Source organism: Bacillus rossius, chromosome 8, assembly GCF_032445375.1.
Source record: "Bacillus rossius redtenbacheri isolate Brsri chromosome 8, Brsri_v3, whole genome shotgun sequence".
NCBI lineage: Eukaryota > Metazoa > Arthropoda > Insecta > Phasmatodea > Bacillidae > Bacillus > Bacillus rossius.
Genome location: NC_086336.1, coordinates 17,533,677 through 17,547,582, shown reverse-complemented (window position 1 = coordinate 17,547,582; position 13,906 = coordinate 17,533,677). Strand labels below are relative to the sequence as shown.

Below are 13,906 nucleotides of genomic sequence, written 5' to 3'. Positions count from 1 at the left end.
AACTGCATTGAATTGTGACTTTGACAAATTTGTTTAATGCAAATAAAAAAATTACAAAAATTGTAATCTCTGTGAATCTGGATCAATGTAGTTCTTTCGGTTTCGTTGGTAATTCTACTTCTTGCCTATCTTTTCAACATGTTTAACTGCACTTTTAAGTTTTGCAACCAGATCATGTAGTTCTTGCAAAGTGCACACAAATCGTATCGTCTTGTGCGGTTCTTTAGGGTCAGAAGTGTCTGTGTGGAACTGTATCAAGTATAACCATGTTCCCGCTTGCTCCAGACTGCTTGTCTAGAAACAAAACAGAACTCTAGTTACTTATTAATAGGGACAAGATTGTAAGGTGAATTGCAATAAAACAGTAAAACACTGCAAAGCACATTAATACAACATATAACACCAAAATCAAGTTAATGTACTATTTGGCACCAAAATGTAACTAAAACATGAAATCGATCAGCAATTTGACAAAAAAAACTCAAATTAAAAAAAAAGTTCCTTTATAGGGATAAAGTCATTGAATTTAACTAGCAAGAATATTATACAAAATGTATTAAATAAATGGAGTGGAAAAAATTAATATTACATTGTTTGATCTTGCATTGCTTATTAATAACATATTTTTACATTAATGATGATGGCACATTGTTAAAAAACAAAAATGTACCGGTTTATTTTTCTGAGTAGTTCTGTTTGTGCATCAAGTGTCAATCAAAATAAAAAAAATTTGGTGAAATAAGTATTAAGAAATATTTTAGTTTCATATTTGTTGAATATTCTACTATTTTTATGGGTAAAGACATTTTAAAAAATAAAAACAAAAACACTGAACCTTGTCCTAAAAATCAAAACATTAAATTATGTTCCTACTTATTAACAAGCCAACTACTTTTTTTTATTTTTTTTTATTTTTTAGTTAACTAGATTACCAACAAACATGTAGCTTAAATTAGTTTTTCCTTGTAAGAAAATAACTTTTACACATTCATGTTAAGTTGAAAGTTATCTGGGACTGGTGCATTTTATGATGCCATAACAATAATAATATTATTACTTTATTTACTGGTATCGCAAAATATACTACATCAGGTGGGACTAAAGTCTGCTTCACGATACTGTGAAAATTTTATTGGAAAATGTCTCTCAACACATTAAATACTAGTATCCCTAAAGAACTTAGTTTGAAATTAAATCTACTTTATGATTACTTAAATCAATATTTCACCTAAATCAAATATGCAACTGTCACTTAACACATAACAAAACATACACATAAGACAACTACAAATCACAAAAACTTCTCATCCATTCAACCCCACTTACCTTTCTTGTTTTTACTGCAATGATTCTATACTGTCAGTTTTTCTCTTACAGTTACATCATTCACTCCATATCCAATTGCTATTTCTTTTTCCTATCTCACGATACGCTAACTAACGTTCTTTCTCCATTTACCCATACAATCTCAATCCACACATTCTTTCTCTCCACAGCACCTTTATAAATATATCTGTTACAAATAAACACCACCTTCCTCTTCACTAGATACAAGAATACTTATTTATTTACTCAATACAACTGTTAATTCCTTATTACGCTTCTCCTTGTACCTCATCTGTGCCAAATGAACACACAAACCTCAAACCTACCTCCGGTACTACCAACACTTTCACTTCCATACTCTGTTCCAATACTATAATCCAACCTCTTTGGCCCACTAAAATGACATCATCGTTTTCCCCTCCATTATTTTCAACCAATTGGAATCCAATATCATAAAATGCACTAGAACCAGTTAACTTTTTCCGTCTAAACTATTGTAATAAATAAATGTTTGTTTAGTTTTTAGATGGTGGTATTGCCAGTCTCCAGTTTAGGTGATACTTACCTATAATTAGCAGCCCATACATATGTAAGTGAAGTGTTTACAATTTGGGTTGTGGCATTGTTCCTAGGTGGTTTAATGTGACAGTGATGATCGAAAGAGTCATAATTATTGATATTTGTGAAGGACAATAGAATGGTAGTTAAAATAATGTAAATAATGAGTTATTTATTGAAAGTCATAATTAAACTGAATTATTTATTTACAAAACACAAGAGGATATAGCCTAAGCATAAGAGACACATAATTTGAGAACACAAAGTAATAAGGATAAACTGATAATATTTTTAATTATCTAATACTTTGCCCTGCCTGTGTACCTATGCCTTGCTAAGTGAAAGGTGAATTTTCTGCAGTTATTGACAGTAATATCTGTTGGAAGTAAATTAAAAAATGTTTAGATTTGCTGGGAAGCACTACAATTATTGTCCTCACCACATCAAATATTTGAACAATGACAAGTGTTGAGTAAAGTCATGTAAAATTGTAACTGTGATTTTTCTATAATGATTTGAAAGGAATGCTACTGATTACAAATAATAATGACTTTCAAAATTCTTAGTTTAAATTAGTTAAACATCTATATAATAAAACTATAATTTTTGTATGTTTGTTATAGAGGAGTTATTTTAAAAAAATGAAACATAACTAAGCTTGTAAGTCTGCATTATTGAATTTTCCACTCTTCTTGGGCATAAGTTAATTTCAAAAGCAACATCACGAAAACAACAGTATAGCAAATAGTTTCTCAAAGAAGAGAATACATATTAAAATTGTTTCATCTATTTAACTTGATGTAAGCTTTTGGACATACGCCATTGTTAAGCACATATATATGTCTATAGAAGAAAACTACAAAACACCAAAAGACAAAAAACACAAATTAAGCAAAAAAATTGCATTTGTCAACAGGATATATACACCACAATATTCCATAACAGAAATATGGTCAATAAACAAAGAAAAACAAAGAAAAATGGACTAAGAGAATGAAAAAAAAAAAAACACAAATGATGAATTGTTCTATTTAGTTTATATTACAGATGTACCAAATTTCCAATGAGCACATTATATTATGCTATGGAGAAAATCTTATCATGAAGAAATAATACATGCATGACAATTTCATAAGGAATGAGACAATGTATTTTTCTTGTCCAAATTGCCATTACTTTATCATTATCAGGAATCTTCAGTATTTGTGGCAGAGTTTTGTAATATTTTATTTTGTTGTTTCGGGAGAATTAAAATATGAATGTTCTTCATTTCCATTTTTTCAGTAAATATTTTCATTTTTGCGAACATTATTTATTAAATATTATTGAAAGTTATTTTAAAGAATAATATATTATTAGGTGATAATTTATCTTTTTGCAAGGATTTTTTTTTCTATCCAAGGGAGAAGAAAAATACTCAAGATGTGAAAATGCCTTGAGTTGGATGTAGTTTTGATAGGGACTAGTAAAACAATTAGTTATTTTCTTTCAAAGAGGTTTCACTACAAATAGATTTAAATCTATACTAATATTATAAAGCTGAAGAGTTTGTTTGTTTGAACGGGCTAATCTAAGGAACCACTGGTCCGATTTGAAAAATTCTTTCAGTGTTGGATAGTACATTTATCGAGGAAGGCTATAGGCTATATTATATTATCAATAACATTAGGGATCCTTACTAAAAGTCCAATTTAGAATCAAATGCGTTGGAGGGGGTTAGATACAACATGCAGTACACGTACAAAGTGTGTGTTGACAATGCCGCAGGCACTAGAAGTTAACGACTATTTCATTGTTAGTGCAGTCATCATCACCGTTGAAATTTTGCGGGTACTTTAAATATCAAAAATTGCCCCCTTTTTTTCAAGTATATTTATTTTACAGACTTGAAACTTCACAGTAATGTTCCTTATGTTACGCAGGATGACATTTTCTCAAAATTAGATCCCATGGGTGGTTAAAACCAGGCAACAGTGGGTACTTTGTCTGCATGAGAACAGGATTTTGCATTGTTCATGCCTTCTGCCATGGCAACGGGCATCGCGCGGCAGTGGCGTACCCACAAGATGGGGCACGTATAATGAGTGGCGCAAGATTGATCTGCCTGTAGACTGCCGTAGCAAAGTACGGGTACATCAGTTGTACGTTGCGTGCACGAGTCGGGAAACCATCGGTGCTATTCATTTTCTCTCCGGTACATTATACAGCATTGTAATAAATTTTCACTGAATTTTTTTTTTTATTTACCATTACTGTAAATGAAAGATATGGCTTAATTTTTTTCCATTAGTATAGCCGTGCGAAGCCGGGTCGAGCAGCTAGTTACCAATATAGATAAAGGTACACCCATTTTAGTAACACCCTAAATCATTACAGGTAAACAAAGCAAACAAATATTTTTTTACATAAGAAAATATGTTAATCTAAATTATTAGTTCCTCAACCACAGTGTGTTGTTGATTACTATTTTAATCAAGACACTACTTCTGTTAAAACAAATTTACAGCTTTGAATGTCTACATACATTTAGAGAATATCCAAGGTCAAATAAAAATACAATGTAAAAAATCATGGAAACATTTTTTTTTTCATACCTACTAGATTTTTGGCATAACATTTCTGTTACAAAATAGTTATGTAATTAATTTTGAAGCTCAGATTCAATGCTGAATAAGATTAAAGAAGCATAAACGTAACCTTTTCTATTAACACAAAAAGGATTGTGCATCCTGGTGGGCAAGACATCAAATAGCACTGAATGCTTCTGACATTTCTCCCTATAGCTGCTGCTGACTTGCTGGATGGCATAATATAAACACTGGCTGAACACACAGGCATCTGAAATATTTCTACTTAATATCAATTGTTCAACCAATTTGATTGAACCCAAGTAAAGAACCACTGATTGATTTATCATAGTCCTACTATTACCGTGTTGCATTGTATTTAATATTACACAAGTACTGTTACCACTGCACACACATGAAAATTAAATACTATATTTGTGCAGATAAAAAAGAGCGCTACTGCGGATGTAGCCATGCTACTTTAAATCATGTATTAATTAATTTGGGTTGTTACTTCAAAATTGTGCAAATCAAAAAGTGTTAATTCGAGGGCCAGATATACTGTTCTCATGACCTTTCTAAACCATTAGACACCATAGTTCTCATTGCACAGAAACTGACACACACACATCCATTTTATACAGTTAGCAGTTCACTAAAAATATTTATTTTTTCCCCCCAAAAAAATCATTTGTTCACAATCCTTTCCCTCATTAAAAATTTCCTGTTTTTATGTGGTTTAGAATATAAAAAAAGTGACAAGTTAGGACAAATCAATTAGCCTTTGCTCTCAAGTAACCAAAGTACCTAAATGCAATTTCAGGGCAGCAAACACAATCTTTTTTGTGCTTTTTGCAGTAAATACAATTTGACTACAGGTTACACTATATTTCAGCTATTTTAGATAGTGTTAGTCAATTACATCTTTGTGTATGTGCATATACACATTCAAACATTACATTCAAAGCAAATGCAGATACTCTAATAAGAAATCTAATAAGAAATACAAAAAAAAATTACCTTGATACAAAAATCAAGCCTCCATGTTGCATCCACTATGTGTGGAGGGTGTAAACCAACATGACTGAGTTCAACTTGCAATTTGGGCTTAATTTCTTTGTACAAATCAACTATCTTGGCACTGCGGGTGCCCGTGTAGTTGAAGTTTTGTGTTAACTGTGCTGAGAGTTCACTCGGTGACACATTGTGTCTGCCGGACTCCACCAGAAGAGAGAGAACAGATGCGTATGCTTCCTTCACCGAGTCACCTTTTTGTCTGCATAGCTGCGACACATCTACAAGACACGCCTCATAATTTAGCCATGCTAGAAGTAAACATTAGTACAAAGTGTGCATTATACTTTTTTATTTGCGATTCAAAATTCAAAAAAAATTTATCAGATCCTACCACACAGCTGATTGTGAAATAATTATACAGTCTGAGCTATTTAATAAACATTCATTGGTTCTGCAAACCAGCACAGATCAAGCAGCTCACATTCGGATTTGTTCCTGTGGATTTTGGTGTTTGCTGACCTTGACATAAAGTGATATCAGCAACCCTTTAAAACAGTACCTAATGCTCATGTGTATTTTTTGCCAGTGAGCAGCTTATTTCATTTTAAAAAAAAATCATTGCACTGTATATTAATTTTGGTTAAAGACTTCCCAACAAAACCCTATTGATGTTTGCTAACCTGGCAAAATTGCTTATCTAGGGTGGCTAGCAAACCTGACCAATTCAGATTTGGGAAGAAAAAAATTGCTTGTTAACTGATATTAGTCGCCAATAACTATCAAAAATTCAAAAATAAAAATTTGTGACTATTAGACATTCCACACATCACTTCTGCAACTGGCAACTATCTATAAGTTTATTGCTCTACCGTTGATAGCACTGAAGTCATTGTGCGTGGTCAAAGTGCTGATATGTACTTATGAGCAAAAATTAATGGGAGGAAAATGCTTCGTGAAGAAAGAATGTGTTCATGGAACCAGTACAAATAAAAATAAGTTTTTGCTATAACATATCAAAAAAACCCCTGACTACCTAAGAAATTACCTGACCTTTTCCTGTTGCTAGCAACGCTGTAATCAGGCCTGGCTATGGTTAGAACATGCCGGATTAAAGAGCAATAAATGTAGAAATTGTATTCCCAGATTGATAACTTTAACAAAAGTATATAACTTATTACAAACAATGTATCATATTGTTATATTAAATATGCTGTATACTAAACAAACCTCAATTTCATTTTTGGGTATAGCATCCATTGTCCCTTATTTATGTGTACAAGTTTGCGTAAGCATGGTGAACCAGTCAGACACAAGTACCTATAAAATGTTTCCTCATAATGAAAAAAAAAATTATAGTTATCATACCATACATGATGTTTAATTACCGCCTCCAACTTAGGTGAGTTTTTAACGTTTCTAATTTGAAAGTCTTATTTGTTATTTCAATATTTTTGCGCAAGAAATAAGTAACAAAAATTTTACGTGAGTTGTTAGGCCGGGTTTATAGAAAACGCAAGAACGCAGGACGCGACAACCGCAAGAAATATCGCCAACATCAAAAAATAAAATTTCAGGAATAAGTCACGATTATTTTTAAAATCTTTGTTGTACTTATCGTACAGGCAGGGAAAATTTTGGATAAGCTGAACAAGAAATTCATCAGCTTCCTCCATTGCGCTGTATTCACTAGAAGAATGCCAGCCCAAAACATAAATAAACACAAGCGTAACGATTAATTACAATCGCAGAACCTTTTATATGCATTACATGACAGTTTCAGTTTCCACATACTAAGCAACTAGTATAGAAGGCCGAAACGCAAGGAGAAAACGCAAGAAGTAGAAAGTTGAACAACTTCTGCGTTGCGTTCTTGCGTGTCTTGCGTTTTTCATAAACGTGCTGGTAGAATAGTTAAGGTTGGACTTTTACCGTAGTTGCGTTTCTTGCGTTTTCTATAAACCCGGCCTTACTGTTCATCCTTTGTCCCGGTTTGTTAGGTCAGGTCAGTTACATTATAAATACTTTAAAACTAAAGAACCATTGAAATTAATTATTATTTATGTACGGTTAGTTTCAAAGTATTTATAATGTAACTGACCTGACCTAATTGACCATTTTCATTAATTAGGCATTCACAAACACATGGCAATAAAAAAATTGCGGCGGTCAAATGATTACACGGGTCTTGTATAGCAAAATAAGAACGGCGATATCTCCTAAAGTATTTGGAATTTCTTATCTCCACCACTTTTAATGAAAAGAGGAAGTTAAAGAGTATACAATAAAAGTATTTTCAGATTTTTAAAAAAATTTTTCGCAAATACCACTGAACTACATGATGAAATTTAAAAATTCTATATCTCCTAAAGTATTTGGAATTTCTTACCTCTGCCGCTTTTAATGAAAAGAGGAAGTCGAAGAGCATACAATAAAGGTATTTTCGGATTTTTAACATTTTTTTTCTCGCAAATACCGCTTAACTACATATTTACCGATTTAGAACTGTTTCCACAATGCAAACACTACACTTCAGCCAATGTTTAGGGTGTCTACCAATATGGTGCAACAATTAGCTGAAGGTAAAAACTCTGCTTCACCCAGTTACCATGTAATTGTAAAGATGTGGCCGCCCCCTGATTATATCTACTACTTCTGAACTAGAATGTATTTGTTGTATTAACTTTTAAGAATTTTGCACAATTATCTAAGGTTTGTATTATTTAGTTGTTAGGCTGTTTATTACATTACAAAGATTAGTTATTAGGTCAGTTTTATTGTAATTCAAAGTTTTTCCTTAGTTTGTCGATTCATTTTTTTTTATTAATGTTAAAATTTGTAAGGACGAACAGCAATATACCAACATTTCAGAAGTGTTTTCTGATTTGTAAATATTATTTAGTCGGTTGATAGTATTTTACTTCAAACTGTTTCCTTGGTTTGTTCAGATTAATAAGTACGTACTAACATTGATCAGAACTTACCTACACTAAAATTGGAATAGTTTGGGGGAACCTCTAGTGCTACATGACTCACCATTAGTTTTTGGCACTATTTCAAATAATTTGGCTGTAAAAGTCTAAATGTTTGCCTAAACACCTGTCATAAAAGTGAAAACCTATTTGGGACACAGTCAATGATGCAAAAACTGCGAATATCATGTAAACCATAAATATATTTTTTCCAGAAATAGTTCTACTTGTGTAGCACTGCATAATGTTATATCAGTATTAAGCAAAGATATACTAATAATGTTTTTTTTTTTTTTTTGTCACGTGACGTCTAATAAATCGATGAACGCTGGCTGCACGCGCGAAAAATTGTCCCACTACGGATGTCCCACTACGGATGTGTCCTGTTTACGCATGCGTGGCATCTCTCTGGTATGTTGCGGACAGTACAGAGAACTCGGCTGGCACGTGGCGGCGTTCGAGGTTATTGTTGTGCACCGCGCCACGGGAGTATATTCACAAGGAAATGGTGTTCTTACAAGTACGTATTATTTTAATTACTAGCGTAAATCAGTATATTTAAACAGTGTTGTATGAGTATTGTTTTAGCTGTGTAACTAAATATTTATTGCTGGTATGATACTTTTCACGCTTTAGTTTGACATTGGTAATTATTTGTCATGAGTTTTTATTTGATCAACAAATCACACACCGTATTATAGTTATGAGCCCACGAACGTGTAAATATTTCGAGTCCAGCAGAGAATATGCTAGTTAAAAGAAATTCAAACAAATATTGTGCATGGAATAGTATTTATTTATAACATCTGAAACAATTATTTCCAATATGGCCTCATGGATGTGCGGATAGCAACGCTGACTACCAATTGATAAGATGACGGATCAAATCCCGGCAGCAGAAATTTTTTTTTTTTTGCAATTGTAAAAATAAATAGAGCGCGCACGACACTTCAAAAGTAATAAATATATTTGAATTAATGAATGCAAATAAAAGTAAATTTATTAATTAAATTGTAGATTTCATTTCACTCCTTCTTTGTATCCATACAAAATAGTGATAATTCAATAAAAATGATTCAATTTTATTCATAAAAGTATGCAGATGTAGATTTTATCATACAAAAGATAGAAAAATTTTTAAAAAATTTCTTCCTCAAAGAATATAATATTTTTTCGAAGCTTTTTGGGCAAGAAATCTTTTTTTGAATCTTGTAGAATCCTTTCCAAAAACTTCAAAATTTTACACTCAACATCTATTTGATTCTTATCATTTTATCTAATAACCATTCATTCTTTCAGGAAAACAGAACATTTTCATCGGCACAATACTCTAAATAAACATTGAAATACAACACTTGTTGACATGACTTTGAAAAAAAAATGGGCCTTTTTACTCAGAAAGAAAGCTGCTTTGACATAACACAAAAACTTACTTTTCTAACATAACTGTGGATTAAGAATTTCTTACGCTTAATTGTTCAGTTTTTAATATTATTGTAAGTATAGATAGCATCATATTTATATACGCAAATATGAAACAAAGTAGTACAAACTTTCACAACTTCTGCTATTTGTTACTGCCCCAAGAGCACGACATAGGGATCACCACTTCACAGCATAGGTTATCTAATGTGAACTACACACAGTAATTTCTCATAAAACAATAGGAATTAAGAAACACTGTTTACAGGGTGAATAGAGAATGTCTTTAGTGTTTGAAAAAGGTATTTTCCTAATTTTATGATTTTAATTAAAGCCATGACAAAAGAAAATTACTTATCTACCAAGACCCTGATATAATTCGGACCAAACTATATTCCTTTATTTTTAAGCTATATATATGGTAATGTCTGAATATTTTAAAGGCATATTAAGAGAAAATAATAAAAAATTTGTTATTATCGGAGAGTGAAATCTGTTTTTTTTATACACGCCTTAATAGAACTATAGGCCCTACGTAAAAACAATTATTGAATTTAGGCATTATACATAAAAAGTATTAACTTATATGTAATTAATGTACCTGGCTTAAACTAACCATCCATTCACACAGTTTAAGAGTATTTTGAATAAAACTATTCTAACCTAACAACCAAAGAATTCACAGTATTTTAAATGAAGTTAAGCTAACCTAATCCAAAAAATAGTAAATACCTAGAAACTACTTGAAATACTGCAATGCTACTTTGTAGAATAGTTATAAAAACTTACAGCAACAAAAAACAGGCATTTATAAACATTTTAGTTTTTGTTTTTAAGGAAGAGTTCTTGCACTGATATTAACCTAATTAAAATATGGCCTACAACTAATTAATTTACAATTATCTTTTTTTTTTTTTTTTTTTTTAACAATACGCTAAATTTAATATAAATTTTCAGTTTAGTGACACATACTTGTAGATTTATTCCCGGTTAAAGTAAACGTCACTGAATCCAACAGTGTGTGAAAACAAGGCTCTGAAAATACATTAGGGTTACCAAATTGTTCCAATCCACATTTTATTTGTGGAGAAAATTCCATACTACTGTAAATTCAAAATGTATGTTGCAGTCAAGACAATTATCCTTTTTTTGTACGACTCTCGGAGCTCAATCTAACACAAAGATTATATTAGAGCTGTAGCAAACCGTATGTATTCGTTACTGAGTAACGGGTGCGCCGTCTATATACGAGTAACGAAACGTTACACACGACTGCATTTCGTTACTCGCATGTTTCGTATGTTTCACGCATGCGCGCGCATATTCGATGAATTTACGTTACAAAGAACGATGTTTGTTTATTAAGTAAAGTATAATTTGGAAATTCGTCATCCAAGTTTTTTTAATGTTAATTAAAGGTATTGTATGTGTAGACAAAGTTTGAGATTGGAACAGAAACTGACGTCGACCCAGGTGTCTCCCCGGCTCCTTCAGGCCGTTATGCCTCGCCAGCGCCATCTCTTGAGTGTGTTGTGCGACGCAAGTGTCGGAGACGTGCGACGTATGTTTGCTTTACAGGATATGACTTATTATTTTATTTTAAATATATTTTTGTTTTACGTTTTTGTACATATTTTTGCTTATATTTTATTTCAATTAATTTTGTATTGAAGGGTTTTGTATTTTGAAAGTTTTTAATTGTTCACCGGGCGCCAAGGCCGCGGCTTCCGCCTGTGACCAATCAGCGTGTTCCGCGGGCTCGTGGAGAAGGGGGGAGACGCGGGCGCTCAGGCGCGGCAGGAGAGTGGGAGGGCAGTCGTGTACCCGGCACGAGAGGCGACGGATGTCTTGAGGACGTCGCTCCGGGACGGTGAGGCAAGCGGGCGCAGTATTTGCAGAACCACTAGACTTTTGCCGTGCGGAGACGTTTTCATATACTTTGCAGTCGAGCTTGTCGTTGAGTAGTGACGGTCGCGAGTTTTCGTTTTACTTTTCGCACACGCGTGCTCTGTTGTCAATTCGGGCTAGTCGCGATTCTTTGTTTTATCCTGACCATTCGCAGTCTTAGGTTCTGTGTTATTTTTTCTTTTAATTTCTTTCTGGCCTGTGCAGAATACAGTCAGACAGACATCCTATCACGCGCGGGTCTTAAGGAGTATATTCTTTACCGTGGGAGTGATAGTCATCACGGGCGGGATGTCCCGTAATTTTCTTAACTGGATCAGCGCGCGGAACCGGGTTTCGACCCACCTCGAATTAGTCACAGGCGGAAACGTGGCAGCCCCATGTAAAGTGTTCGGGGTCTTGTGCATAAAGGACCATCAAATTTTATTAGAATTTTTTTCATTTCATCTCTGGAGACTAAGTTCCTCGGCCACGCGGCCTGAACCCCCTCTCTACCGAACCCTGAGTAGCCGGCAGTACAGCAGCATTGTCAGGAACTAGTCGACCAGACCACGACATGTGGCGCCCTAACTAGTGTGGCCTAGCCAAAATACGTTTTCGATCTTTGTCTATGTTGACTACGCATGCGGAACATTGAACAGTGGCAAAAGTCGTAGTGCGCGGGACATTGGACATAGTTTTTTTTCGGACATTGTGCGCGGGGCGAGACGAGACGCGGAGACAGTCGTGAGACGTGGGAGCAGCTGCGCAGGAAACGGGCGCGACACAGCGGCGCGGGAGCGAGATAACGCGGGGCGTCTCACGCCGGCATAGTATTTCGCGCGGCGGAGAAGCGCGGCTTATCGCTGGCCGCGCGGATCAGGTATCTCGCGACGGAAAGAGATCGCCGACCTGGGGGAGATAAAGTCGCGGGAAGATACGAGATAAGGCGGAGATTAAATTCGCCGGGAAGACGAGTAACGGATAATGGCAGATTACTACGAGCAATGCGAGTGGTGCGGATTACCGCGAACGGGACTTATCGGTGCGGTAACTTGCTCGTGCCCTTTGAGTAGCACGTTGAAGTCGGAAAAAATGACAGTGCAACACGAAAACACGGACACGGACAGTACGGGAAACAGTCGCGGACAGCAACTGGCAGAGTCAGACACATCTAGCCAGGGGGAAGTGCGGCGCGGAGCAGGTGGACAGGTGACTGAGTGCAGGCAATGCGGGCACGGACAATTACCGGTAGTCATGCGTGTAGTGGAAGTGCCGGAACTGTTACCGAGTTTTTCAGGGGAGGCATATGAGGACCCGCGGATTTTTCTTCAAACATGCAACGACAGATTGAAGGATTTATCGCGGGACAGATGGGTGTCGAGAGTGAGTGAACAGTTAAGAGGAAATGCGCAGGCATGGTGGGCGGAGGTCGGACATTTTCTCGCGGAGTGGGAGGAGTTCGAACGTACATTGTTGAGACATTACGACGGACCAATGGCGCGCGCCAGTTGTTAACGACAGCTTTACTGTATGCCGCAGGCAGAAGGGGAAAGCGCGGAGGCATTTATTCATAGAAAAGTGTCCCTGTACCGACGTTTAGGCACAAATGGACCGTTGAGTGCAGTGTTGCCAATGATCTGCGAACAGTTGCATCCAACTTTGAGGCCGTTTTTGCGCAGTGCGATCGGACTAGATTTGTGGGAGTTTGTGGAGCTCGCGCGCAGTGTAGAAGGGGACTTACAGGCAATTAGGTGCGGGAATGCTGCGAAAGACATTGCGCAGAGATCTGGTGTCGCGGAACAGGAAAATCGGGAAGAGACCTGGGCAGTTGTCCCTTACGTGGCCCCACCCCCTCCGTGTCAATCACAGGCAAGATCGGTGGCTAGACACGACCCGGCGACACGTCAGGAGGAGCGCCGCGTCGACCGGCGCACGACTGGCGGCCGACCACCTAGGTGTCTGTACTGTGCCGCGGAAGAGTATCATTGGCACGTAGATTGCCCGACCAGAAACCGTGTGTGGAAGAAAATGGCAGACGAGGGGCGCCAGCCGGGAAACTTCCAGTAGGGAACAGTGATACAGTCAACCACTGTTCCCGGAGTTTCAGCTTGACTGAGTCACGAGAGTCACCACAGGGAACACCAGCACGGCGGCGCGGGG

The 13,906-nt window shown here is 35.8% G+C and overlaps 1 protein-coding gene across 1 annotated transcript; it reads right to left on the bottom strand.

Annotated features, from left to right (window-relative positions):
* Nucleotides 1–12: 12 nt before the first annotated feature.
* On the bottom strand, nt 13–11,114 carry LOC134535540 (COMM domain-containing protein 3-like). Its single transcript, XM_063374690.1, has 3 exons — nt 10,832–11,114; nt 5,472–5,746; nt 13–294 (listed from the first exon to the last, which is right to left on the bottom strand). The coding sequence occupies exons 1-3, from the start codon at nt 10,956–10,958 to the stop codon at nt 115–117; spliced, it is 582 nt and encodes a 193-aa protein (XP_063230760.1). The 5' UTR covers nt 10,959–11,114; the 3' UTR covers nt 13–114.
* Between the last annotated feature and the right edge of the window lie 2,792 nt (nt 11,115–13,906).

What these genes read in the sequence shown, in the direction of transcription:
- LOC134535540 (XM_063374690.1), bottom strand. Translation starts at nt 10,958, where the DNA reads ATGGAATTTTCTCCACAAATAAAATGTGGATTGGAACAATTTGGTAAC. An exon ending in AACCGGGAATAAATCTACAA is followed by an intron (nt 5,747 to 10,831) that starts GTATGTGTCACT and finishes CGTGTCTTGTAG; the next exon opens with ATGTGTCGCAGCTATGCAGA. An exon ending in GGCTTGATTTTTGTATCAAG is followed by an intron (nt 295 to 5,471) that starts GTAATTTTTTTT and finishes TTTTGTTTCTAG; the next exon opens with ACAAGCAGTCTGGAGCAAGC.